Source organism: Sinocyclocheilus grahami, unplaced genomic scaffold, assembly GCF_001515645.1.
Source record: "Sinocyclocheilus grahami isolate Dianchi unplaced genomic scaffold, SAMN03320097.WGS_v1.1 scaffold30.1, whole genome shotgun sequence".
NCBI lineage: Eukaryota > Metazoa > Chordata > Actinopteri > Cypriniformes > Cyprinidae > Sinocyclocheilus > Sinocyclocheilus grahami.
Window position 1 is genome coordinate 1,931,783 of NW_015505209.1, and position 27,475 is coordinate 1,959,257.

Here is a 27,475-nt window from a genome sequence, read left to right on the forward strand (position 1 = left end):
ATACAGTGCACTACTAAAGGTGACGACAGTGACATTTTACTTTGATGATATAACATGGTGGTACTCCAAAGTACTTTGAAGAATACAACGGTAGAGTAAATGCCTGAAAAACCATGGTAACTTTTTTGACAACTCTTAGTTGCACTAATGACTTGGTACTAAGCTGGGTTAAATTTTAAACTACACGTTAGCAGGCATGGCCGTTATACATGTACTGTATATATTATAGATAACCATGATATTCTGCTGCTTGTACTAGTGTAAGTTACTCACAGAAAGTCTCGGGTTCAAAGTAACGCCTGAGAGACCTCACTGGAGATGGCATTTGTGAAAGATATCGCTTTCGTAGTCATCACTCGTCGCCTTATAGACTTTTAAACATAATAGTTTTTGAATACGCTGACAAGTCTTTGTCCTCAGCATGTCGTTTGTCCACGCGCACTGGCACACAACGGAGCCAATGAGCTTCAAGGAAAGACATGACGTCACTTTCTGTTGTGGAAGTCAGTAGTGGAGCAGAAATCGCTCAAGCTTGCATCTTTTTATTGTCCTGGTTGTTGTAGAGATACGGCGGACTCAATTGCCAGATAAGACCTGTTCTAATTCACTTTGTGTCGGAAGGTATTTATTTTCTGTTAGTTTATTTGGGCTTTATTCGTGTAACGCGGTTCAGTGTGTGCTTGGTGAAAAACTCTTTATTGGACAATTAACGTTAACGTTAAGTTCATTCGCAATTACATCTATCGAAATTTGAAAGGCATGCCAGGACGTTTTTTGATCTATACTAAGTTAGCATTATAAAGAAAACCGCAGCTAGACGGCACAATCATGACCAATAATAGGTAGAGTACTGCTCGACGGTCCGCTTGTCATGTGGGTTGTTTACAAGTAATTGGGTCTGTAACAGATGGTCACATTGTTTTAGCACGATTGATAGATTTCATTTATATGATATGTTTTAGTTTATGTTTTGCTTGTAGAAGTAAACAGTTTCCAACAGCTGACAGCTGGTGGTTGAAATGGTTGAAACTGGTTTCAATGTAATCTGTTGCTGAGAGTTAAAATAGAAGTGCAAGCAGTGGGCAAATCCCCTTTTCTGCAGTTTCAACACTGCTAGTACATTCAGTCATCTGGTGATTTTGACTGTCGACTGATTATACAAGACAAAACAAATTGTTTGTGTGAGTGTTTTAAAACAAAAATTGAATGCGTTATAATTTCAATTGATTTACACTCCTAAGAAAAAAATGAAGAGTTTTTTCTAAGTATGAGTGGATGTGACTAGCTATACACTATCACTTTATTTTAACCACAAAAAAAAAAAACATTTTATAACTTAATCATTGGTGAAACCAATGCATCTGCAAATAACTTGTTTCTACAAACTTACATTTTTAACAAAATATAATTGACTGACACGAATGGACACAGTAACTGAAAACATTTACTTCTACTTGACTTTTACTGCATCAACTTTTAGTATTAAATATTGAATACAAGACCATCATATCAATCATTGGATAATAAACAAACAAAAAAATCACTTTGTGCATCTTTAAATAATTAACCAGCTACTTGTTTATTACTTTTCACCAATAGCACAGAGATCTGTGGTTGAATTACATCCCAGCCATGCACGCAGTGACACTAAGAGACTTGATGCGGATATGGATGCTGTTTCTGTGGTGTGCATCATGTAACTGTGGACCAGATCCCAGGAAGCGGGAGGCTCTGATAAGGCTGGAGGCGTCTAGACGGACAGGAGGCAACATAACACTGAACGAGAGAGAGAAACTGCTTGACGGAAAGCTTCAGAAACTGAAGCAGCATGATATGGAAGCAAGACAGTTCCCACCGTCCATGCATTTCTTCAAGGCGAAGCGCCTCATCGATCAAAGTCCTGTCTTTAGTTTGCTTCAGAAGATGCCTAAAGGTGTAGTAATTTAATAATGCAGAGTTATTGTGTAGTTTGTGATTTGATTGAATGATAATAATCAGAAATACTCTCTGTTTTATTTAATATATACACTACAGTTAAAAAGATTGGAGTACAATATATATATATATTTTTTTTTTTTAAAGAAATGAATACTTTTATTCACTTATTTAAATTGGTCAAAAGTGACAGTGAAGACATTTACGGTGTCACAAGATTCTATTTGAAATAAACGCTGTTCTTTTGAATTTTTCCATTTCTCTTCTTCAAAGTATCCAAAAAAATAATAATTATGATGGATTCCACAAAAATATTAAGCAGATAATATTAAAGTTTTTTTTGTTGTAACATTGATACTAATCGGAAATGTTTCTTGAGCAGCAAATCAGCATATTAGAATGATTTCTGAAGAATCATGTGACACCGAAGACAGGAGAAATGATGCCAAAAATTCAGCTTTGACAATCATAGGAATGAATTACATTTTGAAAGAAAATTAAAGACTGTTATTTAAATTGTAATATTTCACAATATAACTTTATTTTTTTTTTACTCCATTTTTGATCAAATAAATACAGCCCTGGTGAGCATAAGAAACAACTTTCAAAAACTAACTTTTGAATGATAGAATATATACATATAGAAAGACAAAATATGAACAATTTAAACTCCACCTAGGCTTAACTATGATGATTTATCTGTTCTATCTTTTGTCCAGGTGCGGCCCTGCATGTTCATGACTTTGCTATGGTAGGTGTGGATTGGCTGGTTAAGAACGTGACCTACAGAGAGAACTGCTACGTGTGTTTCACAGATGAGCAGACCATGCAGTTTATCTTCTCCTCTGGACAGCCTGCATCTCGTCCGCACTGCTCCTCATGGACTTTGCTCAGATCCCTCAGGGAGAAGATTAAAAACAGCACTGATTTGGACAACAGGTATAGCCTAAAACACTACAGTGAATCTGAGACTGTCGGTGAGGGATGTTTGTCTCAAATGTTCATTTTTATCCACAGTTTCATTCGAAATCTCACACTCTTCACCGAGGACCCAGACAAAGCCTATCCTAGCCAAGATACTGTGTGGAAAAGATTTGAGCAGGCTTTCTTAGTGGCCTATGGGCTGGTCACCTATGCGCCTGTGTTCAAAGACTACCTCTATGAAGGTCTCAGACAGTTTTATGAGGACAACATCATGTATGTAGAAATCAGGGCACTGCTGCCAGTGGTATGGATGAATTTACCTTTAAAAAATAAAGAAAATCAATTTAAAATTGTGTGTACTGTCAATAAATACTAATAATGTGCTCATTTTCAAGACATATGAACTTGATGGCAGACTAAATAATAAGGACTGGAGTATGAGGGCCTGCCAGGACGTTGTGAGAAGATTTACTGCAAACTACCCAGACTTCTTAGGGGCTCGGGTGATTTTTACCGTCCACAGGTGAGAGAAACATTGTGATGGGAAAGCTGAATTTTCAGCATCATTTCTCCAGTCTTCAGTGTCACTTGATCCTTCAGAAATCATTCTAATATGCTGATTTGCTGCTCAAGATACATGTCTTATAATTATCAATGTTGAAAACAGTTGTGCTGCTTCATATTTTTTGTGGAAACCGTGATCCATTTTTTCAGGGTTCTCTGATACATAGAAATTTCAAAAGAACAGCATTTGTTTGAAATATTAGTTTGATTAAAGAAGATTTGAATGAACAGAAATAATTTCCTGTTCCTCTTAGGGGTATAAATGCAACTGAGGCGGTGAAGACAGTAGAGGAAGCAATGACACTACACACAAACTTTCCAGATATCATGGCAGGCTTTGACTTTGTGAGTATATGATGAGCATATTGCTGAAATACACAATTCGTGAATAAACTTTGAAGAAAACATTTGCTTTTATAACTCCAGGTAGGACAAGAAGACCTTGGAAGACCTCTGTGGTACTTCAAGGACGCTTTGAGTCTACCTGAAGACAGGGGTGTTAACCTGCCCTACTTTTTCCACGCAGGAGAGACAGGTTTCTTTTGACATCTTGGTTCTTTCATCTGGTACAAAGCAGTGTAACTCAAAGTCGTCCTTTAGGCTCAAAAAGATTGAGTGCTTGTTCTTTTTACAGTTGCTATAGTAACATCTGGTAGCTTTATTCACTTTTCCCACACAGATTCACAGGGAACAGATGTCGATCAGAACCTCATGGATGCTCTTCTATTCAACACCACACGTATAGGTCACGGCTTTGCTTTGCCACGTCATCCTGTAGTTAAAGAGATGTCTAGAAAGATGGATGTACCACTTGAAATCTGTCCAATCTCAAATCAGGTATATCATCACTCATTATGCCTTTGAAGTAAAAAAAAAAAAACTAAAATATTGACTACCTTAATGCATGTTTCTGGTCTTACTGTGTACAACTGGGGCACATTATTCTAAACAAAACATTTGAAGAAGCATTAACAAATAGCCAATAACTCGTATTTAGTCTTACTTCATTCTTGTATGTAACTCCTGCTTTCTGTGATCAGATCCATTTCCAATGGATAAAATTAAGCCCTGCTTTTTTTTTTTGTTGCTGAATATCACAAAAGATTTCCTGCTGAAATATGTCATATTTAATTGGTTATAAACAGTACTTCATATTCATACTTACTTAATGTCCATGTCTTAAACAGTCACTGTTTGATAAAACATGCTACAATCTCATCGTGTTAAATCAGCTAATCAATGAGGGATGTACCACTTGAAATCTGTCCAATCTCAAATCAGGTATATCATCACTCATTATGCCTTTGAAGTAAAAAAAAAAAAACTAAAATATTGACTACCTTAATGCATGTTTCTGGTCTTACTGTGTACAACTGGGGCACATTATTCTAAACAAAACATTTGAAGAAGCATTAACAAATAGCCAATAACTCGTATTTAGTCTTACTTCATTCTTGTATGTAACTCCTGCTTTCTGTGATCAGATCCATTTCCAATGGATAAAATTAAGCCCTGCTTTTTTTTTTTGTTGCTGAATATCACAAAAGATTTCCTGCTGAAATATGTCATTTAATTGGTTATAAACAGTACTTCATATTCATACTTACTTAATGTCCATGTCTTAAACAGTCACTGTTTGATAAAACATGCTACAATCTCATCGTGTTAAATCAGCTAATCAATGATAGTTACAATATGTAAAATAAATGTATGAGATGAAAATATTATATAAATATGTAAATATTGTACAAATTAGATTTTATGCAAGGTTACATTTTGAATTAAATTTGCAGTTTGAAATTTACGTTCAAACATTGGTAATATTTTCAACAAAGCTGCATTTATTTTATCAAAAAAGAAAAAAACAGTTATAAACAATTAATATTGTGAGTTCAGTGTCACATGATCCTTCAGAAATCATTCTAATATACTGACTTCATGCTCAAGAAACATTTCTTATTATTATCAATTTGAAAATGATTTTTGTGGAATAGAAACAACAGCGTTTATTTGAACTAGAAATCTTTTGTAACATTATGAATGTCTTTACTGTCACTTTTGATCAATTTAATGCATCCCTGCTCAATAAAAGTTGACATTTCTTTAAAAAAAAAAAAAAAAATCTTACTGACCCCAAACTTTTGAACGGAAGTGTATCTTGCTGTTCTGGTACATTATACATATTTTCAGCTTTCCACTATGCTTTTTTTCAGTCAATGCTATATTTACATTTACATTTAGTCATTTAGCAGACGCTTTTATCCAAAGCGACTTACAAATGAGGACAATAAAAGCAGTCAAAACTAACAAAAGAGCAACAATATATAAGTGCAAATGACAAGTCTCGGTTAGCCTAATGCAGTACACGTAGCAAGGTGTGTATGTATATATATATTTACATATATATATATATATATATATTATACTCATATATATTATACACACACAAAGAAAAACAAGTAGATAGAATAGAAAAAAATAGAAATCTAGTGTTTGTTTTTTGTGTTTTTGTAAATAAAGAATAAAAAATTAAAAAAGAGAATTAAAATAGAATAGAAAGTGTTAGAGTTAGAGGGTCAAATAAAGGTGGAACAGATGTGTTTTTAGTCATTTCTTGAAGATGGCTAGTTATATATATAGATGGTTATATAAAAAAAAGAGCCTCTAACACTAGCATTCTTTATTCTTTTTCAATTCTATCGGTTTTCTTTTTATTATAAAAAATGTGCATCTAACACTAGTGTTCCCTATTCTTTTTCTGCTCTACCTACTTGTTTTCTTTACGTTTATTATAAAAAATAAACCTGGCTATGCATACTGCATTAGGCTAACTGAGACTTGACACAGCACTTACATTATTGCTCTTTTGTTGGTTTTGATTGCTTCTATTGTCCTCATTTGTAAGTCCATCATCAGCTAAATGTAAATGTATGTTTCATTGTCTGAATAGCCACTTATTTGAAAATACTAATAATGCTTTAACTCTTTGTCAGGTGTTGAAACTGGTCTCAGACTTGCGGGACCACCCAGCGGCAGTGCTGATGGCTGAGGGTCATCCTGTAGTGATCAGCTCGGATGATCCAGCTCTATTTGGGGCCACTGCCCTTTCACACGATTTCTACGAAGCCTTCATGGGCTTTGGAGGAATGAGCTTTAATTTAGGCACATTGAAAGAGCTGGTCATAAACTCCCTCAGGTAACAGATAGCTACAACTGTCATATTTTAGGATTTATATAGACATTACTTAAACGTGTGAGTTTTTCAGTCATTAGTATAATCTACAACCAGGCTTTGCTGTTTATTTGTAACTTAATTGTCCTTTCGCTCTTTATTTCTAGGTACAGCTCCTTGCCAAGTCAAACTAAGAAGAAGGCTATTGAGGTATTGCTAGTAAAATGGGACAAGTTTGTCTCGGAAAGTTTACTGTAGACTACTTCAACAGGTGGTCTCTAAATCAGGATGTTTTAAACATGCTCTAAGGGCATTTTTTACAGGATGTCTTCCTCTTATGTTTGTCATATTGGTGAACATACTGGGGTGTGAATTCTGCAATTTAGCTGTTACTTGATGTGAGAAACTGAATGCATTATCTCGAACTGGCCTGTGCTGCCATCTGGTGCAGAATCTGTGTACTGATTATACTGACTTCCATTGAAACAAAATGGAGGACTCCAGTCCAGTGCTTGAACCTTCAGGCTGACGGCCGCGGTTTTGTGTGCTATTTTGTGAATGCTAATCGAGATTTTAGATTTTTAGGGCAGCAAAGTCACACAACATATAGGTGTTTACAAGGTAGACCACTTCAGGACACCTGCTAAACCAGAAAAACTGTGATGTACAATGTCAGTTAATTGTTTTATTTGAAAAAGTAGTTCTTAAAGGAATAGTTTACCTAAAAAAGAAAATTTGCTGAAGTTTTTACCCTCAGGCCATTAGGGATGTAGATGAGTTTTTCTTCATCTTCTTCACCAATGGATCCTCTCTGCAGTGAATGGGTGCCATCAGTATGAGAGTCGAGACAGCTGATGAAAACATCCCAATAATCCACAAGTAATCCACACAACTCCAGTGAAGCAAAGAGTTGCATGTTTATAATAAACAAAAACAAAAATATACGTTTTTAACTGCAAACTGTTGCTTCCAGTTCAAATAGTGTCTTTCATCTATAATATTGCTTAATATTTTGATGTAAGAAGACAAAAGGAGGATAAACTTTTCACTGGAGGAAGTGTTGTTATGGATTCTATATTTTATACTTCACAAGACATTAACTGATGGACTGGACTTGTGGATTATCATGTTTTTATCAGCTGTTTGGACTCATTCTGACAGCACCCATTCACTGCAGGGGATCCACTGATGCGCAAGTGATTTAATGCTAAACCAAGCCTGTTCCAATGAAGAAACAAACTCATTTTCATTTTTGATTTTTTTCTTTCTTCACATTTTCATTTTTGGGTGTCCTATTCCTTTAAAGTTTTTAAAAGTACATTTTTACTTTAACAACCTTTGTAGGCTGACTTAGGTTACCTGATTTCAGTTGTTTGTGAATATGCAACTTATTTTGTTTACAACATGAATGTTTTTAAAAAACAAGTGTTCCAACTCCATATGACATTCACCATCTTTACTGACCTATTAAAAATTGTGCAGCTTTCCAAAACACTTCTAGTGGAGTCTGCTGTCTATTTAAAGCCAAGGTTTACTGTAAAATGATACGGTGTATTGTCCTCGATTACTGAGCCCAGATGGTGTTCATCTTTCAGGTTCCCTCTGTAATATTTATCTACTGCTGGTATTAAACTGGGAAAAATAGCGCTCGTCTGGAATGTTTGTGTACACATCTTGAAGATGTTTCTTCCTGTAAATGGAAAGAGTGATTATTTCAGTTATAGTCATTTTAATACCAAAATGCATTTCAGTTATCAAGGCAACATTTTTCATTTTCATGTATTTATTTATCTAATATTTGTTTAGTTTCAGTTTGCTTGTTTTTTTTTTATAGTTTTAGTTAACAATAACAACACTGCTGTATAGTCCACTGACTTACTTGAAATGCAATCTCAATATAAAAAATTTTTTTTTTTTGATTGGATTAGTAGGTGTGCTAATCATATATAGTCAGCCAAACCCTATTTAACTCACTGAGCATCATGGGTCTGAGCCAGCTTTGCGTTGGTGTTGTCCATTGCCCTGCGCAGCTCCTTATTAATGCGTGCGTGCTGTCTTTCTAGCAGCAGTGCAGCACGGGCGGATGTCATACGCTCGTGATGCTCCTGAAGCTCCTTCTCTCGTTGCTCCATGACAGCACGCTGCACACAATTGTTTGGTTCTTATCACTTAAGTGTATTTTAATGTTTGAAACATTTCAGAAGTGCCATGTAATGTTACTTACTAATAAATAAAAGTTGAAAAAAAACAAAGTACCAAGTGCTGGACTTCACCTTCCTATCTTCTGCTTGCTGCAGCTGGTATTGCGTGTACTGCTGGAGCTCTTTAGGACTCATTCCCTTGTAATAGTCCTTGCGCAGGCGAGACAGACCCAGCACACTAATATTCTGCTCAGGGTTTTCCATCAGCAGGTCTCCGTTTAGCTGGTTCAGGATGTCCGTCTGGTTGTTTTCCTCCTCTTCATGATGCTCCTGTAGATGTCGATTTGTGATTTCTGCAGCCTGAGGTCAAGAAGCAGCAAGGAACAACAGGAAAATGATGGCTACTTGAGAGTACTGATAGTTCTTGAATTTTAAAGCCTAACTTGTTGACTTTAGTGGTCAGTGACTCACCAGTGCAAGGTTAAAGTCTTTGGTGGCGATGGCTGTAGCTTTTTTGCTTTGGTCCTCCATCTTCTGCAATTCAAGAGCTTGGTTGTCTAGAGCCAGTCTGCTTTGATCATACTGGTGCACTATATAGTTTGTAAAAGGAGAAAACCTTCATAGTAGGGCTGGGAAATTCAGTGCATTCATTCACTATACCTTCTCAGAAAGAACAGCTAAACATTTAAGACTGGGACCAAGTGACCAATTTTGGGGGCGGATATAGAAAGGCTTCCCATTCATCCAGTGAACTTACTTTCTTGGTGTAACTGTTGTTTTGCTCGCTCCAGCTCGTCTTGCTGTTGTAGGGTCCATGCTCTGAGCTGCTCCTGCTGCTTCCTCAGCCGGTCCTTCTGGGCCAGATCTTCTCCAGGCAGCCCCGGCAGTATCCGCACCCCTTCCTGCTTCTTCAGCAGCTCTGGATCGTTCAGATCAAACTCACGCCGGCTGGCAGGTTGTTGAAACTGTTGTCTGAATTGCACAATGGCTTCATTCAACAGACGCTCATCTTTCTTTTGCCGCTGCTCCAGGACACATGCTACACGATCACTGCACAGCAGCTCATCAGCTAAAAAGAGAAAGGAAAAGGGTTTGAGTTAAGTTCAATGTAAATGTGAATTGTGTTAAGTTAACCACAATTATTTGGATGAAAAAGTAATGAAAATACTAAAATTCTTGTAAAGCAATTACATCAATTAATTTAGAAAACGTGTGTACATAAAATGTTTCTTTAAAAAAACCTAAATCAAAGTTTTCTAAATTACTTAATTGCTTATTATTTTAAGATTATACACACACACACACACACACACACACAGTATATATCTACAGCATTTTTATTACATTTTTCTTTTTCAGACAGTTACACCACAGGAATTGGGGATTGTTTTTACATTAATGTACTCATTGTATGAATAAATAAAATATTAAATATTTTCTAATAATAGATTCAGATCAAAAATAAAAATAACAAAATAAAATCCTTACAGAACTCACCATAGATTTTAAATTCATTCGCTTGGCGTTGATCTTTTTCTCTTAGTTCTTTAACTTGGTGGTCGAGAGCATCTTTGTCAACCTGACCAAGAGAGAAATCACCAAATTAACTTGCAGATGTTGTTTACAGCTGTATAAAATATAAAATGTATTCCATCAAACAAACTTACTCCAATAGTGCGGACGTTCTCATCGAAGATCCTCTCCCGGCGTTGCAGCTCCCTGTTTCTCCTTCCGTCGAGTTGAACAGCTGCAACTCGGTCTGACAGAAGCTCAACTTGATTCATTGTGTATCGCCACTTTAAATCGATTTAGCGAGTTGTTTTAATCGACTTACTGGTGGTCACAAAACGAGGGGAACCCGTAAACAAACACGTTGCTAAGAGACTGAAGATACACGTTTGAAAATTGCGCCCTCTCGCTGTTGTTTTTCATGCTACAGAATGGCTGAAATAAAATACACCACGATACGACACGATACGAATATAGGTAGGTAAACACTTTTCAAAACTTCTGCTTTGATCCCGTTTTCTTGTTGTTAATGCATGTCCATAAAAACCTTTGCGTGCTAAATTCCACTGATAAGGGAATCCATATGATAATGTGCTTTATTGATGCTGCAACGTTTAAACTAGTACATTTTTTAAAATGGTTATTCATCTTACATTTATAATTTGTTATGCTGTTCACCAACACCAATGTCATTTTACTGTAATAGTTTTTTATAAGTGTTTGAGCAACATTTTGAAATGTTAGGCCTACCAGTAGTTCAGCATTGAAATGATACTGATTACTTCTGTCACAGGACACAGACCTCACAGTAACATTATAACACTCAAAAGACAAGTTTCAATGTAATTAATCCTGTCACCTGTGTCAGGTTAAACCGCAGTTGACTTCACAATCAAATGTATATGTGATCCTGGACCACAAAGCCAGTCACAAGTAACACGGGTAGATTTGTAGCCAACAATACATTGTATGGGTCAAAATTATCGATTTTTTATGGCAAAAATCATTAGGATATTAAGTAAAGATCATGCTCCATGAAGATAATTTGTGAATTTCCTACCGTAAATATATCAAAACTTCATTTTTGATTAGTAATATGCATTGCTAAGAACTCCATTTGGACAACTTTAAAGGCGATTTTCAAATAGTTGTATCTCAGCCATACAGCAATGGAAAGCTTTCAGATGATGTATAAATCTCAATTTCAAAAAATTGACTCTAATGACTGGTTTGGTGGTCTAGTGTCTCACATTTCCATTCACATACTTCTACACACATACTATTTTGAGGTTTTACAGCTACTTCCTTTACTATATTTTCACTTCTGTGAACTTTCCTTTTAAAAGTCTTTGATAACATGTTGTATTGTCCATTTTTGTCCTGTGCATGTTTGCAAAATAAGATGATAGTATGAATCCTCTCCTTGTCCGATCTCAAGACAACGATTTGTGTTTCTGTTCCTTACTGCATTTCCCTAAAAATGAAACAGAAACCAGAAACATTTTCTCTGATTATAACAGTACAGAATAACCACACATTTAGCAATGCTAAGCAGTGTGCTGTGAAATACAGCAGGACTGTACCTGAGAAAAGTCCCAGTATATACTCAATCCTTTCTCCTTGGCATTTTTACAGTCATGCAACGCTGGTGTATTTCCACTACCAGGATCCATTAGACAACGGTTAGAGTTATACGTGTGGGATTTGATGCCTCCAATGTAGACCTCTCCATTACGGTTGTAATAACAATGCTGTGAGAGACAGTCAAATGAAGAGTGCTTTTTGGACGTGGTTACTCAAAGTAAAGGTTTACACTCACATACAGTACCTGAGGGTCATAGTAATGACATTCATACAGAATAGGGACACTTCCAGGAACTTCACCTTGATCAACGCAGTATCTTTCCTGGATGTCATTCTTCAGCTGCCATGCGAAATAAACAGCGGCAGTTTAGAGATAAATAGTTTAGATGGACCAACTATCTAATAAACTTTCTTTATATCTATTTTGGAGGGGAATTGTATCAGAAGACTTTGAGCAACTATTAAATAATATCTTACCACGCCATAACCAATTATGTCTTCCCAGCTGTCGAGGAGAGGATATACATTTTCCAGATACCATTTGAAGGGCTTACATTTGAGTTTCTCTCGTAACTTTTTTCTTTCAGTCACATCACCAATATCAATCCCATGATTCTAAAGAAAAAACTGTTAATTTATCAACCAGGTCCAGGCTGATATGAGAATCAATTAAATTTATAGTTATAAACAATATTCAGCTTCAGCTTGAGCTAACCTTAAGACAATGTTTACTATTCCTCTTACCTTAAGGGGGAGATTCCAGGCAATATTCACATTTGATTTGTATTCATCCAGCCAGATTTCAGCCACTCTCAGGGCGTTTCGAATCATGGGTTTGCTGAGATCTGGTGAATATGGCTTATGTTCTCTTTCAATGTGTGCAATCTTTGAACATGGCACCACTTCAATACTCCCACCGCAGAGCCAGACCTGATTTATATAATATATATATATATATATAAATAATAGTGTGTGTGAAATACTGATCAAATTCAAGCACTTTCACATATATTATACTGCATGCATTCTTTTGGAGCCACAATGTGTATTACTGACTTACACGTATTGCAAGTTCAACATTTTCACCACCATAAATTGTCATTCCTTCATCCAAAACTCCAATTTCTCCCAGGAATTGACGATCAGCGACAAGAATACCCATGATTGAGGGACTCCTAACAATGCAGAAAAATTAAACTACTCATACGTTCTACATCCATCAAATCATAAACTGCAAACTGTAGATTATATACTGTATATACGAAATAAAGTATGGTAATAGTTTACACATTATGCAGCAGTTACAGTAATCCCGTTCCCAGCATGATGACAAAATTGACTCATTATGAGCAAGTTAAATTGTTGAGGAACAAAAAATCAACCGTTTTAATAAATGCTGCATTGTTCACTCAACCAATTCATGAAAAACACAGATTCATTTAGGAATGAAATAAGCAACTGTCTTAATAAACAGTGTATTGTTCACTTAAACGATTAGTTCAAAAACAAAAACACAGATTCAGTAATTAAATAAGCAGCCATTTTTAAATACTGCATGGTTGGCTTAACTGATTCATTCTAGAAACACTGATTCATTCAGGAATCAAATAAGCAACCTTTATAAATGTTGCATTGTCCACTGATGTTGCGTTGTTTGCTCAACCGATTTGTTAAAAAAAACAACAACAACAAAAACACATTATTTAGAAACTAAATAAGCAACTGTCTTCATAAATGTTGAATTATTCGCTCAACCACTTTGTCAAAAAAAAACACTGATTCATTTATTAACAGCATTGTGTTGGCCGGAGACTTGTTAAGGTTGATTGTGTTTTGACTTGGTTTCGAATTATTTTTCTGTATGAGTCACATTCCAAGGGCATTTAAAATGAACAATAGTAAGGGAAGGTGATTAACAATAGTGGAAAAAGTTGGACCACTTACTTCCCTGGTACTGATGGGTCGTTGTTTTTGTACCAATCTGGCCGGAAGGATTCGTACATGCACCAGAGGTTCCAGTCGAATGCATGAGCAGATGGAATATACTCAGTAACCTCCAGTGTGTCAAAAAGCACATTGTCAAACACTGGTGACAGCACTACTGTCCTGTCTGCTTTGATTCTTGTAAGTAGTGGCTCTGCCCTAGAACAATACGGCAGTCAAATGTATATTTAGCAAAGATATTAAGTCCCTCTAATTACTAAGCCTGGGCTAATATTTACCATTCAATATGAACTTCAATGTGCGCATCAAGAATGGCTATCACCTGACCTGTGGTCGCTTCCCAGCCTGAGATTCTTGCCTTGGCCAGCCCCATCTGCTTTTTGTGTCTCACTTTCTTGATTAAACCAGGTTTGTCTTTATTAATTAGATCAATATATTCATCTAGAGCCAATTGCAGATCCTCTGTCGAGAAATGAAAAATATGTAATAGAATAAATTGTTATATTAAACGATTCATATTTAGAGTACGAGTCTTTCTATATTTTCCATTCATTCTGTTTATTTTTCTTTATAAATATCAGATTTATGCTTGACAAATAAATAACTGTTTAGAAAACAGTCTAATATTAGAAAAAAAAACATATCAAATCATTAAAATATCACAAATATTAAGGGTAAAACTAACCATTGGAGCTGTAGTCGTCTACCAGGATGATCTCCTTTAGCAGATGAGAAGGAGTTTTGTCAATGATGCTGCGGATTGCCCTTTTAATGACTGACAGAGCCTCATTAAAGTAGATCAGAATCACACTGATGGTTGGCAGGTCCTTAGGGTAGATCTTCACAGTACATCTGCATATATATATATATATATATATATTTATATATATATATATATATATATATATACATACATACATGGCCTTATGGGGGTTGGTGTTAAAGAATGTGTTATAATATCCCCTACAAATACAACTCGTTATATACACTATAAACATTTTAAAGGAGACAGACATGTAGATGTTTGTGAAAGATGTTTTGGAGGGATAATTATTTTTAAATCATACCCTATTTTTTACATCAAAATTTGTTAATACTTTACTATATCTAAGGGTGGATAATTTTATCAGTTGTTTATTGCAACAATACATAACTACAACAACTTTGCTCTTATGAAAGTTTATAGCATGATTTGGGAAAATGTAACTATACTGAATGACATGGCAATGATGGCATAGACTTCTTCATGGCTAGTTTTTGCTTGTCTCATTTAATTCTGTAACCTACTTGTTCTACAGATCTGTGTGTACTAGTTGTAAATGCTACTGTTTTTGACAGCGTTGATAATGTTTATGACAGATAATATCATGATCATTTTTGCGTTTGCCTTCCCGAATGTCGTATCCCTCCCCTCTCTTCCGAGCTGCTCTCAGAGAGACTGTTTACTTTAGCCGCATTCATCGGGAAACTTGCTAATTAGCACATTATTAGGAAAGGCGATTTGCAAAGATTCATTACAAAACATTATACTCACTCATGAATGATTCGCACGAACATAGACGCATGTAGATCGGGGGCGCATTCCCTTCAGAAACAATGTAATTCACTGCGTCTTCAGCGGCTCAGATGTCGGGAGTAAACGACAACTGCTATGTTCATTATTACATCCAACAACAGAACACCTCAATCGCTTAGGAGTCATTCTTGTCTACATCTGCTCCAGCGGTGAAACAATGGCGGACTGATGACAGCTCACTCAGGGCGGGTCTAAGGTAAGACGCCAGTCCAGTCTGTGCTGAAACGCTACTGTCAATCAAACTATCGTGGGAGGGGCCTGTCTTTGTGACGTCACACAGACAGACATCTGAGATCGGCTCGATTTGAGAAAGGGGAAAACATTTAACCAGATTTAAAAAAAAACACTTGGTGGATTTTTATCATTATAGGGTGGTTGTGTACTAGTGATGGGAAGTTCAGATCATTTTATCGACTCGGACCTTTGAGTCTCGTTCAGCAAAATGAACGAATCTTTTTTCGAGTCATTTCATTCATTTGAGCAAAATATAATTAAAATGTTACGTGTTACTTCCCTAATACGTCTACTACTTACGCAAACGTTGATCACACTACAAACAATACAAAACTGCTATAAGAAACAGAAAAGATTAATTCATTGTTTACCTGGGTCTTCAGTCTATGATTAGCTCACCTCACCTCTTATCTGACAAGACTTCGGGTTTGGGCTTATGGGGCTGTCACGTATTGAATGAACGACTCAAACCCGAAGACTCGAGAGATGAACTAATCAATTCTCTTTCCGGCTCAGACTGCATAGGGTAAGCTTATGGGGCTGTCACATGATGAACGAACGACTCAAACCTGAAGACTCGAGAGATGAACTAATCAATTCTCTTTCCGGCTCAGACTGCATAGGGTAAGCTTATGGGGCTGTCACGTGATGAACGAACGACTCGAAAAACCCGAAGACTAGAGATGAACTAATCAATTATCTTTCCGGCTCAGACTGCATAGGGTAAACGTATGGGGCTGTCACGTGATGAACGAACGACTCGGAAAAACCAAAAGACTCGAGAGATGAACTAATCAATTCTCTTTCCGGCTCAGACTGCATAGGGTAAGCTTATGGGGCTGTCACGTGATGAACGAACGACTCGGAAAAACCAAAAGACTCGAGAGATGAACTAATCAATTCTCTTTCCGGCTCAGACTGCATAGGGTAAGCTTATGGGGCTGTCACGTGATGAACGAACGACTCGGAAAAACCCGAAGACTCGAACCAGATGAACTACTTGACTAATTCCAGTACAGAACCTATAGGATGTTGCGCATTCGCGACTGAACGAATCCCTCCCCGAGACAAGTCGTTCTTCCCGAGTCACATTACAGATTTGTTCAAAATGAACGAATCGTTCAAGAACGACCCAACACTATTGTGTACACACACTGCCAACACACATTTCAGTTCAAACAACTCGTAAAAGTGCATGTAGCATCCTATGACCCCTTTAAGTTCTGGTGCAGTGTTGCCAGATATTGATACTAAAACAAACTAAAAATAAATTAATAATAAACCGAAATTATTTCCAATCTTTTGCAAATACGATAAGATAAAGATATCGCTGACTCTAAACTGCAACTTCCTACTTTATTAACTTTCTAAAGTGTTAAATTAAGTGGAAAAGACAAGTCCAAAAAAGCTTATAATAGCTGGATCTGGCAACAGGCTGTGCTCTCATTCACAACTCTCTCAAGCCTCGTTCACTCCGTCAGCGTCTCGCAGCGATCATTTTCATAACAGGGACGCTAAACATTCTTGCAAACTGTCTAAACTGATTATAAATACATGCCATGCAGGCATTCATACGAGGAGTTTAACAGCAAATTAGAAATTTCAATTTCACACATTTTATTTTTGACCATGAAAAATGGCCTCATAGCTGGTTACGGGCCTGCATATATATATATAAGGTAGACTTTATCTACCTTAGCAGCCTAAATTGCTATTTGGTTTTTGGCACACCCATATATATATATATGTTATAAATTAGAGTTATAAATGACAGAGTTATAAATTACATATGAAGAGTTCATTTGCAAAAACAGATAACTCTGTTTTTAACAATTTTCAAAAATCATGTTTTTTCATTGTGCCTTCCAATTAAACTGCAGTTGGGTTATTTTGATTAGGTTAAAAAATAACAAAAAATACAGCTAGCTAATACAATAAAACACAATAAAAACATAACATAATAAAAAACATGATTTGTGAAAATTACAAAAAACTGAGGTATCTGTTTTTGCAAACAAACTCTTCATATATGAAAATAGAAAATATATCTTCAACTAGAAAACAGTTGTAAAGAAGTTACCTGATGTTTCGAGTATCAGGGATTGTTCTGTTCAGTGGTAATCTGTTACTGAGGAACACATTGTATCCAAATTCCTGAAAGTGCCTCTCTGCTTCCATTTGTTCTTCTTCTGTGAGTTCAGCTCCCCATGAACGGAAGAGAGGTGATTGTGGATACAACTTCTTTTTTGTAATTTTCTGTTCCACAACAGCCTCTTTGACTTTTTGATTTTTGACCTCTATTACTTTGGCTGAAAATAAAAGTATACAAGTGTTGAGATCATGAATGAATACTATGTTCTCAAATGTATGGAATGAGCACAAACTCACCTATTTTATAAACTTGATCTTCTATTCTCTTCAGTCTTCTGAGAACCTCCAGATCTTCTGGCCTTTGTAACCTGTTGTCACTATCCATCACCTGTCTGATAAATGACATGTACACAAGACTGTAAACTACGACAGCAATAACTAACAAACACACGACTCTTGCTGCAATCTTCATTTTCAAAATGTCTTTGTGGCCATAATTTATAAAAAAAACACAAAGGAGGTATACGAATGCCTGTACATAAAGCTGACTGTCAACGAAGGTGTACTTTGATTTACGCAAGACACCTCTGATATGAGATATGGGAGTGGTTAAAGTTTAGCCGATTTGGTCAGAGCCATAAAGTCAAAGTTCTATAGAACCTATTAAATATAAAAACTCATACTAGGGCCATTTTGACAACATATCTTGGATTTTGGGTGGAAGAGAAACATCACTAATCGACAACACACTGTAGTTTCCGTGGTACAATTCCATATATTGATTTACAAAGAGGGATGCTTAACACTAAAGCACTGTTGAGAGGCAAACGCCAGTGAATTTAAAGTTTGACATCGTTAATTAATTACAAACATGAGATTAATTATTTATAATCACTTTAATTTAATGACAGACTTAAGCTGAATTTTAAGACCAATGCTGTTTTCAACGATCGAACAAGCTTACATACCTTTCCTTTTTGAAGTGCCGACGTCCTGGCTTTGTAAATGCATACAGCAACTGCATACAGTTTCGAAGTGTTTATCCAAACATCTCGGGAGGTTCTCTTGCTCCCTGTATTTGGCGCGCTGTGTTCCTGACTGTGCTCGTGCAGTGTCATGAACTGCGCAGACTCGGATCACTTCTGCCACTGCTTCAGTGGCTTGCGTTTTGTGTACCAAATTATGTCGCAATGATTTATAATAATAATTAGAGTTGTTATAAAGTCAATTCCTGCCGAGTCACGAAGGTCAAATCAAGTCAAGTCTCAAGTCACTGGATCTCAAGTCCAAGTCAAGTCAAGTCATTTTCTTTATTTAGTCAAGCAAGTCACAAGTCCTTAAATTTGCGACTCGAGTCAAGTCATGTGACTCGAGTCCCCCACCTTTGCCTATTAGTATCTAACATATAGGAAGTTGTACAGATGTACAATTTCAAATAACAGTTTTGTATTTAAATATAATTTTATCCTGTGATGCAAAGCTATATTTAAGCATCATTACTCCAGCATTAGTATCACAGTATCCTCCAGAAATCATTCTAATATGCTGATTTAGTACTCAAGAAACATTTCTTAATATCAAAGTTGAATACAGTTTTGCTGCTTAAATATTTTTCAGAATTCTTTGGTGAATAGAAATGTCAAAACAACAGCATTTATTTGAAACACTTTTTTTGTAGTAACACAAATATGATAGTCACTTTTGATCCATTTTAATCTATCTTTGCTGAATAAGTTTTAAAGTTAATTTTTTTTGGTAGAAAATATATTTTTAAACAAGAAACATGGGATCGGATGTAGCAACACAAGAAAACAAAAAAAAATAAATAAACTGAATAGCCTGATCTTCATGCGATCAATACTAATTTCTATCAAACATGTACAGCCCCTATAACTTAGCATACAGATCACAAGTCATTTTAAAGACACTGAATATTAAATATAAACTCTTGCAACTATGTTGTTCACAAAACATCTCACATTTTTAAAATCACATCCGTCCCATCTGTAATTTTTTCTTACACTTGTGGGGCAAACATAAGATAATGCATCACACTCGAACAAGGGGGGGAAAAAACATGCCAAGGATATAAGGTTGAATATCTTTATTTATGTACAGAAAAAAGTAAAACTAGACAACACATGAGGACCAGCAGAGATCTGACTGGACACAGGAGCAACTGCCGCTTGTTTAATAGCTGACTGTTTTGGCAGGTTTGGTCTCTCCGATCTCAGCATCCAGGTAGCGGAAACGGCGATGACGACGCAACGTTTCAATGGCCTTTTGCTCGATGGAGGACGGTGTGATGCCCAAATCCTCCAGTCCTGGGAGGTCAGGGTACTTCATGTCCGTTGTGTGGAACTACAAAAGACAGTTTCAACTATTTATGTTCTTGACAACATACAAGATATCTAATTTTGTAATGCTCTGAAACACATACCCGGTCGACTTTATCACGGGTCGTCCAGGGCTCGAATGGGTTCATCTCAAAAAATCTTGCGATGAGGCTGAAAACAGAAAGGGAATGTATGTAAACTTCTGTAAATTGTCAGGTTAAAGGTGAAGATTGTATGATTTTTGTATGACACATTCTCTTGACCCATTAAATGTTGTATTCAGTGCAACAACAACAACAGATCTACATCTTCCTCAGAATTTCTTGTTTTGTTTTCCAATACAAATATCTAAACCTCCTCAAATCAAGTTAAATTTACTTGAGATGAAAGCTAAACATATTAAGTCTTGTTTTCTGAAAAGTTTATGCTTAAAACAAGAACAAACATTTGTCAATGGGGTATACAAAACTAGTTTTCCCTTTGCATTGAGTTGATTTTTCAACTTGCCAGATATTTGTTCTTGTTTTTTAAGCATAAACTCACTTCTAATAAAACAAGACTTCTTATTTTATGCAACTTCGCTTAAGTAAATGTAGAAGTTGATTTAAGAATGTTTAAACATTTACACTGGAAACAAGACAAAACTACTGATGAAGTGATCAGAAGGTACATTAATAGATATAATTACATATTCTAGTGTTTGTATTCAAGCCACAAGTTTTTTTTGTTGTTGATAAAATAAAGTAATTGAGATCTTGTATAAAAAGTATTATATTTGATAGTTTCAATTTATTCCTTACATTTTCTTTTCCTTGTCTTAAAAAGGTCTTCAAACCTCTTAAAATTTACCTTCAAAAAAACCTGCAGAAACCCTGTCTAAGTGACACTATTAACATACTTCACCTTTAAGATAAGTAATGTGAAGAGATTTTTTAGGAAATGCTTACTGATAGAGAGGGCGAGGTACAGGGTAAGCCAAATACGGCCTGTGGGCCAGGGCATATACGTACTCCACCAAGTCATGAAGTAGATACCTGTTGGGCCTGTGGAGCAAGAGATTCATTTCACATTGTTTCGGACACAAGAAATCATAGATCGGAAAGTGTGAATTTGAAAAAAAGAGAAATTGGGCTGGTTCATACCCAACTAATGCATATGTTTTCCCATTAGCATCTGGGTCTTTAATGGCATTGACGATTGCTTTGGCCACATCCACCACCTTTAAAAAGTCAAATATTGCATTTTAATCTGAAATAATCATAAACCATGATCGTAAATATTTACATTTACTTGTGTTCAAATTGGTTGATACTCACATGAACAGACTGTTTGACTGTCTGCTTGCCCATTGCAATAAGAGGAATAGCTTTGCCAAACCAACGCATGTCTAAACAACAGCAATAACAGGAAATATCAATTTAACAACTGGGTGAACTGTCCCTTTAAGACAGAACAAATTCTACTTCTGTCATCACAAAACATACAACAAGGTATATTCTTTAATATTTACAATCAGTAACTGATTTCTGGATATAATCAGACACCTACTAGCAAAGTGGTTCAAGAACCTATCCTCTCTTCCAAAGCACTCAGAAGGTTTCATAATGATGGCGTCAGGGAACTCTTCCCGCACCACTGCCTCACCTACAGCCTGCAGGATTTATGACCAGTTATGACAATTATCCACTTTACCTTTGTAGAATGCATTACTATTGACTTTATCTACCTTAGCAGCCTAAATTGCTATTTGGTTTTTGGCACACCCATGGTTTTTAATTAAGCATGTTACATTATTAAGCCATTACCTTATTCCTTAGGTACTTGGAAGGGCTGCGGATATCTGCGTTAAGGTGGGACATATGGATGAACTTTTTGATTCCGGCTTCACGAGCTGCCCTTGCGATCTGCTGGGGGATGGAGACGAAGACGTCTTCGAACTTGTAGTTGCTTTAAAAGAGGAAAAAAGACAGCATGTTTAATAGAAACAATCTATTCGAATACATCTACAGACCCCCTCGAGGTATCGGAGTAAAAATTGTTTCGTTTAGAAAGAATTGAGTTCAATCAAAGGGTTCATCATTTCTTTTAATCGTATTTTTGAAATCACAATCACATTGCAATTTTTATCAGAATAACCACAATGATATTTTTTCCCTTAAATCATGCAGCGCTATTTTCTAGTACCTGGTCTCCCACTCTCTTCCCACAAGGTTGATCACAACGTTGGAGTGAGAAATCGCTCTTTTGATCGATTCCTTATCCCTTGCATCCCATTCCTGTAAAAGCATCAAAAAGCATATTAGAGGAAACTCTTCTTCTGGAGATAAGACAAATGGTGGTGAGTGCATTTACCATAAAGATGATCTGGCCCAGATCGCCCATAGGTCTGAGGTACATGAGATCGTACTGGTCACATCGGTGAGGAATCACGATCTGGGAGCCAATACGTCCTAAAACAAACCCATACTTTATTTTTCAAACCAATGAAATGGCAATGGATAGTATATAAGTGAATGAGGCTCATTCAGGTTTTTACGATGAATAATATCATGACTCACCGAGTCGGCTGACAACATATCTCCCCAGGAAGCCAGTGGCTCCAAACACTGTCGCAGCTACTCCACTGGAGGATGAGCGGCCTCCTTTTCCTCTGGGCACCATGGCATGATGGATCTTCCTGTGCTGAACCGTCACAGCACCAGCAGCCAGCAAAACCGGAGAACAGGTGCCTGATGACAGAAGAAATAAACCATGTAAAAACAAAAACATATAAGTAGGTCTACAGAAACAATTCAAGTACATTGATGAAACTGTATCTTAACCCTATAAAGCCTACTGTATAATACTTGGTACATGCATTTCTAAGGCCTTTAAATGACAATCAACAATCGAAACTTAGCTGAAAAATCTGTTGTACACCATCTTCTACAACAATGCCTTCAACATGACAAAACATAAAACAGATATTCGAAGTTTAAAAACTAAATGTTTTAAAATCTAAACCTACAATAAACTAACATGTTTTCTGGCTATCTTTTCATTTGTCAGGCTTTACAGGGTTAACCGTGGGGAAAAAAAGCAGTACGACTTTCAGATTAACACTACTTAGCATAAAAATATTGCATGTTAAAGGTTGCAGAACGTATAAAGGAAATAGAAATTGATAAAAGAAGCATTTTGGGTATCGTATGTGCACTTGTGATGTCTATAAATAGGTATGTTTTGACAATCTCCGGTTGTGTTGCACGGCACACAGTACACAATTACTGCATTAAGCAGAAAATGTGACAAAACTAAGGTTCTACAGTAAAACTGCCCGTGCTTATAGTTTTAACTGACAATAGTAATGTAGTGCAGCTGTACTAATGCACAACTGAGGCCTGATGTCTTCCGCCGGGGTCACAAAACACAAGCCAACTATTTTGTTTAAACATCATCTAATCGCTTTACCATTCGTCTTGTTAACATTCTCAGCAATATTAGTGTTTCTGTACAGTCCCATTGTCTGTATGGTAAAGTAATCTAACTGCGAACTCACCTGAAAGCTTGGGAAGGACACCCACAGGACGGCAAATCAGAGCGACAGCCGCCATGATTCTGACCGTCAGCACGGAGGACGGAGGCTGAGGAGAGTCAAACGCAAAGCGAAAAAAGCGAAAGCTGAATGGTACGGTAAGAACTTATAGAAATATTTTTATATGGTGTTAAATACCTGAAAGAAGCGAAAACTAAGCTATAAATATATTACTAAAAGTAAACAACGCTTCGTGTTCGGACATGAGCCTATATGAAGGATTTCACCCACACTTTGCACTAATATTACGAGTTGAGGTAAACCTATAAAAGTGCTTATGTATTATTTGTGCTTATTTTATTATTTAAACGCAGTATAACCAACCGCCTTGTGTAACATAATTGTGATGATAATTATCCACATGTGGAAAATTTAAACAAGTTTTTAAACTAAGCTACACAGGGCTTTGACAAGCAGAAAAAGACAAGTTATTCTCATATGTTATTGGTTATTGATCAGTTTGGGTAACTTTTCAGTTCCAAAATACTTTAAAAAAATCACTATAGTTTTAAAGAATAGATTATAATAACTTTAAAAGAGTCTTAAGTATTACATTTACCAGAATTTCATTAGGGTAGTAGTAATGAATAAAAATTCCCTTGATAAACACATACAATCTATTTTGGGCTAAATAAATTATATTGAATAAATAAGTCAAGTCCAGATCAAGTTAAAGTAAAAAAAAAAAAAAAATCACATTCAGTACGGTATTACATCTTTATTGTCATGGGTATGACAGTATTTTACAGACATTATTCAAGAGACAATTAAAATTATTTCTTTCTAATACTGAAAGGCACTACCTAACACCCTTGATCCAAAACTTTCTTCTAAAATCCCATAAACAAAACTGTCAAGAAACAACAAGGGAGAGAGATAGCATATGGTAGTAAAAATCTATTTTTCAATTATAACAGATAAACAAAATGAGAACAAGTAAAACCTTGTCTAATGTTTAAATGACTTTGTGGCATCCACACAGGGTGCATGGTATTTACCTTAAGAACTCTATATACAGGAAAATATACTATTACTATCCAGAAAATGTTGTATTTTTAATTCTGTATAAACATACAATGATCCACTAATTTCACTTTAAACGGCAACATTCTTGACCTTCCCTCTAAATCTAAATCATAACAATCATAACCATTATCATCAACATTGCCATCATTATCCGTCGTCATCAATACAATCATGCAAGTATTGTGCACATTTTGATGATCTAGTGTGCTTTCCATCAGATTTAGTCAGAGGATGTGTTTCTCTAGAACAAAAACATATATAATTAATCTCTTTGGCTCAGTAATTATTGCACCGACAGCTTACAAACTCATAGAAATAATAATAATAATAATAAAAAAACCTGGCAAATGACAACAAAGCATACAAACACTGTTAATCCATGCAGTAATATTGCACAATAAAGCAGCTTTGGTACCCAAGTTCACCTTGAGCTCTATTAACGACATTGCTAAAAGCTTTGATGCTTTGAAAAGAAAAATGAAAAAGCACACTAGACCCAATAAACATGCATATAGCATGATGCTCTGCAAAATATGCTAGTGATACAAACAATCTCATAGTAATAATCCTTTCAAAATACATCACAAGCACCAAAATGATACCAAATTATTCACTTTACTTAGAAATCAAATCATTTGAATAGTCAAAAACACAGACTGCCACTCTTTGACCACTAATCTAATTCCTCTAGACTGGAGAGTGAAGATGTGGTCACACTAGACTATAAATAGAGGCGTGATTTATTCATTATTAAAAACAGAAGCCTTACAGCATCATATCCTCTAGCCAAAATTGTCATCAAATAATTTTTGGATGCTCAAACTCTAGTGTGACCACAACTTTACAGACCACAAGTAAGAAACTGCTAAAAAACAAATAATTTGTTTGACTTTTTGCCAAACAAGAAGTCAAACGGTCTAAGCCGCACATTAGGTAAGTCCAGACCAAGCGGCTGAATTATAAACCATACGCAATAAAAACATTACTCATTCGTTTCTTTGGGGTGTTATACAATAGGAGGGAGAAACTGAGGCTCCTGTCCTTCTGAAGAATCAGTGCTTGAGCCTGTCTGAGGTTTGATGATGATCTGAACGGAGCGCTCTCCACTTGAGTCCGACTTGCTGTCTTTGCTCACACTTTTGCCTGTGTCTTCACTGTTGTCTTCCTCGGCTGATGCTCCTATAGGACGCAGACGCTCTTCTGATGCCATCTTGCCTCCTTTGCTTGTCACTGTGTCACTGACCCTCTTAAGTTTGTCGTCAGAACCAGATTTATCAGCTATGGAAAGATAAAAGATAGAAATTATATTTTGCATAACATAATAAAATGTTAAATGAATTAAAATTAATGACATGTAATTATATTAAATTAAAATGTTACATTAAATTAAATATGAATAAAATATTGAATGCAATCATATTTCAGAATTATTATAATAATTATATAACACTTAATTTATTTCAAAATTATGAATTAAAAATGAATTAATTCAAGATATTTTTTAAGCAAGACTTAAGTATCCAAACATGTTTAGGGCACTTGTATATCATTACCAATAGTTATAATCAATCATTATTGTACAAGAATATATTCTGACCCTTGCTTGTCCTGTTTAAAGTCGCTTTGCGGTAAGTGAATTCATAATTGTTGTCAGTGTCTTTCCGGATAGGCCGGGGTTTAGGATGGAGCTTGTTGAGACGACCCTCTGTGATCCACTCATGCTGCATCCCTTCATCAGGTGTCATGCGTTTTGTGGGATCCCACCTACAAGAACCCAACGGTACAGGTTGAAAAAATCTATTTATGTGTGTTGTGGTGGTAATAAATATGAAATCAAATTATTACTTTACTATACATACACAAGGCAACGTCGAATGAAGTCAAGAAATTGAGGATCATTGGTCTTCAACACACTGGCAAGATCTTTTGAGTTGGGTCGACGTTTCTTCCCTTTGCTGTTGGTGATATTCCTTGGGTTTCCTTTGGAATCTTATTGAAACATTTTAATGTTAAGACATCAGTCAAAATAAATGAGCATGAACAAAGTCATTTTTAATTAAATGTTATTTGAGTAACACTTTACAATAAGGTCCTGTTAATGCACTAACTAAAATGAACTAATAATGACCAATTAATTTGTTATAGTATTTATTAATCTTTGTTAACGTTAGTTATTAAAAAATACAACCGCTCATTGTTAGTTTATGTCAGCTCAGGAACATTAAAGGGGTCCTATTATGCTCTTTTACAATGTCTTGAATTTGTTTTGGGGGTGTACTAGAACATGCTCTCATGCTTGTGGTTCGAAAAATTATGTATTTTTTACATAATTTACATTATTACAATACCTTTCTCCCCATCCTGGCATAAACAGCTCGATTAGTTCCGGGTTTGATGAAGGCCCGCCTTCCGAAAAACTAAATGTGTTGTGATTGGTTAGCTGTCCCAGTGCGTTGTGATTGGCGAACAGCTTCGACGGTGTTTCAGTACTGCCCCGCCCCTTGCCAAAGCAGTTCCGTCTGCTCCGGTTTAGTTAAGGATTTATACCATAGTCCAGTGTTTCCCAGGCGGCATATATATGCAAACTCATTCTCTGCCAGCAGGAGGCGCTGTTGGAGTGGTAGCGATCAAGGTTACCCGGTAACGGCTGTACACAAAGCAGCGCTCCACTCAAAAAAACACTGCTTTATCAGACATTACATGCAAGATTAAATGAAAATGACATCCAATTTTCTGAAGACAGCCGGTTTCCTTCAGAAATACAGTGATATAAAATGTAATATATAGTATGTTATAATACATCGTGTACACTCATTAAACAAAGAGTGACAGCTTTTTAGTGGTTATGAGCACTCTTTGCAAGCT

General features: G+C 36.1%; 5 protein-coding genes across 8 annotated transcripts in view; 1 reads left to right on the forward strand and 4 right to left on the reverse strand.

The window, feature by feature from the left end:
* Positions 1–79: 79 nt before the first annotated feature.
* On the forward strand, positions 80–7,336 carry LOC107572575 (adenosine deaminase CECR1-A). Of its 3 annotated transcripts, none has more exons than XM_016259007.1 (10): positions 80–116; positions 1,600–1,933; positions 2,655–2,874; positions 2,953–3,163; positions 3,255–3,382; positions 3,678–3,768; positions 3,850–3,958; positions 4,103–4,260; positions 6,417–6,619; positions 6,763–7,336. In XM_016259007.1, exons 1-10 carry the CDS (start codon positions 114–116, stop codon positions 6,851–6,853), a joined length of 1,548 nt encoding a protein of 515 aa, XP_016114493.1. In that variant the 5' UTR covers positions 80–113; the 3' UTR covers positions 6,854–7,336. The 3 variants fall into 3 exon arrangements, with proteins under 3 accessions (XP_016114493.1, XP_016114486.1, XP_016114497.1); XM_016259000.1 differs by lacking the exon at positions 80–116 and adding an exon at positions 394–511 and having other exon boundaries at positions 1,599–1,933; XM_016259011.1 differs by lacking the exon at positions 80–116 and adding an exon at positions 522–621.
* A 545-nt stretch (positions 7,337–7,881) lies between these two features.
* Positions 7,882–10,592, reverse strand: ribc2 (RIB43A domain with coiled-coils 2). The gene is made up of 7 exons (XM_016259733.1): positions 10,404–10,592; positions 10,234–10,315; positions 9,494–9,805; positions 9,208–9,326; positions 8,869–9,096; positions 8,570–8,736; positions 7,882–8,285 (listed from the first exon to the last, which is right to left on the reverse strand). The coding sequence occupies exons 1-7, from the start codon at positions 10,518–10,520 to the stop codon at positions 8,207–8,209; spliced, it is 1,104 nt and encodes a 367-aa protein (XP_016115219.1). The 5' UTR covers positions 10,521–10,592; the 3' UTR covers positions 7,882–8,206.
* Positions 10,593–11,584: 992 nt separating this feature from the next.
* LOC107572606 (probable polypeptide N-acetylgalactosaminyltransferase 8) lies at positions 11,585–18,146 on the reverse strand. Its single transcript, XM_016259029.1, has 11 exons — positions 17,972–18,146; positions 17,664–17,886; positions 14,459–14,625; positions 14,052–14,235; positions 13,774–13,971; positions 12,890–13,004; positions 12,574–12,759; positions 12,307–12,444; positions 12,074–12,169; positions 11,829–11,996; positions 11,585–11,719 (listed from the first exon to the last, which is right to left on the reverse strand). Exons 1-11 carry the CDS (start codon positions 18,144–18,146, stop codon positions 11,585–11,587), a joined length of 1,785 nt encoding a protein of 594 aa, XP_016114515.1.
* Positions 18,147–19,763: 1,617 nt separating this feature from the next.
* ndufa9a (NADH:ubiquinone oxidoreductase subunit A9a) lies at positions 19,764–23,793 on the reverse strand. Its single transcript, XM_016259038.1, has 11 exons — positions 23,549–23,793; positions 22,569–22,739; positions 22,363–22,460; positions 22,195–22,286; positions 21,816–21,957; positions 21,559–21,661; positions 21,327–21,397; positions 21,153–21,229; positions 20,958–21,053; positions 20,115–20,181; positions 19,764–20,035 (listed from the first exon to the last, which is right to left on the reverse strand). Exons 1-11 carry the CDS (start codon positions 23,601–23,603, stop codon positions 19,865–19,867), a joined length of 1,143 nt encoding a protein of 380 aa, XP_016114524.1. The 5' UTR covers positions 23,604–23,793; the 3' UTR covers positions 19,764–19,864.
* A 500-nt stretch (positions 23,794–24,293) lies between these two features.
* Positions 24,294–27,475, reverse strand: part of dyrk4 (dual-specificity tyrosine-(Y)-phosphorylation regulated kinase 4) — a 21,811-nt gene continuing 18,629 nt past the window's right edge. For both annotated transcript variants that reach the window (XM_016259059.1, XM_016259048.1), the window contains 3 exons: positions 26,470–26,599; positions 26,208–26,374; positions 24,294–25,888 (listed from right to left, as the gene is read on the reverse strand). In XM_016259059.1, coding sequence (XP_016114545.1) covers positions 25,617–25,888; positions 26,208–26,374; positions 26,470–26,599 — 569 coding nt within the window. In that variant the 3' untranslated portion in view covers positions 24,294–25,616. The remainder of the gene's footprint in view (positions 25,889–26,207; positions 26,375–26,469; positions 26,600–27,475) is intronic.

Excerpts from the sequence above, each read along its gene's own strand:
- LOC107572606 (XM_016259029.1), bottom strand. The coding sequence starts at position 18,146 with ATGAAGATTGCAGCAAGAGTCGTGTGTTTGTTAGTTATTGCTGTCGTA. Across the intron at positions 13,972-14,051 it reads ATTGAAGTTCATATTGAATG|GGCAGAGCCACTACTTACAA; the intron begins GTAAATATTAGC and ends GTATTGTTCTAG. Across the intron at positions 12,445-12,573 it reads CCTGGAATCTCCCCCTTAAG|AATCATGGGATTGATATTGG; the intron begins GTAAGAGGAATA and ends TTTTTTCTTTAG.
- ndufa9a (XM_016259038.1), bottom strand. The coding sequence starts at position 23,603 with ATGGCGGCTGTCGCTCTGATTTGCCGTCCTGTGGGTGTCCTTCCCAAG. Across the intron at positions 21,398-21,558 it reads GTTCTTGAACCACTTTGCTA|ACATGCGTTGGTTTGGCAAA; the intron begins GTAGGTGTCTGA and ends GCTGTTGTTTAG. Across the intron at positions 21,230-21,326 it reads CAGTCAAACAGTCTGTTCAT|GTGGTGGATGTGGCCAAAGC; the intron begins GTGAGTATCAAC and ends GACTTTTTAAAG.
- LOC107572575 (XM_016259000.1), top strand. The coding sequence starts at position 480 with ATGACGTCACTTTCTGTTGTGGAAGTCAGTAG. Across the intron at positions 3,383-3,677 it reads GTGATTTTTACCGTCCACAG|GGGTATAAATGCAACTGAGG; the intron begins GTGAGAGAAACA and ends TGTTCCTCTTAG. Across the intron at positions 6,620-6,762 it reads CTGGTCATAAACTCCCTCAG|GTACAGCTCCTTGCCAAGTC; the intron begins GTAACAGATAGC and ends CTTTATTTCTAG.
- ribc2 (XM_016259733.1), bottom strand. The coding sequence starts at position 10,520 with ATGAATCAAGTTGAGCTTCTGTCAGACCGAGTTGCAGCTGTTCAACTC. Across the intron at positions 8,737-8,868 it reads AGCAAGCAGAAGATAGGAAG|CGTGCTGTCATGGAGCAACG; the intron begins GTGAAGTCCAGC and ends AATTGTGTGCAG. Across the intron at positions 8,286-8,569 it reads GCTCAGACCCATGATGCTCA|GAAGAAACATCTTCAAGATG; the intron begins GTGAGTTAAATA and ends TTCCATTTACAG.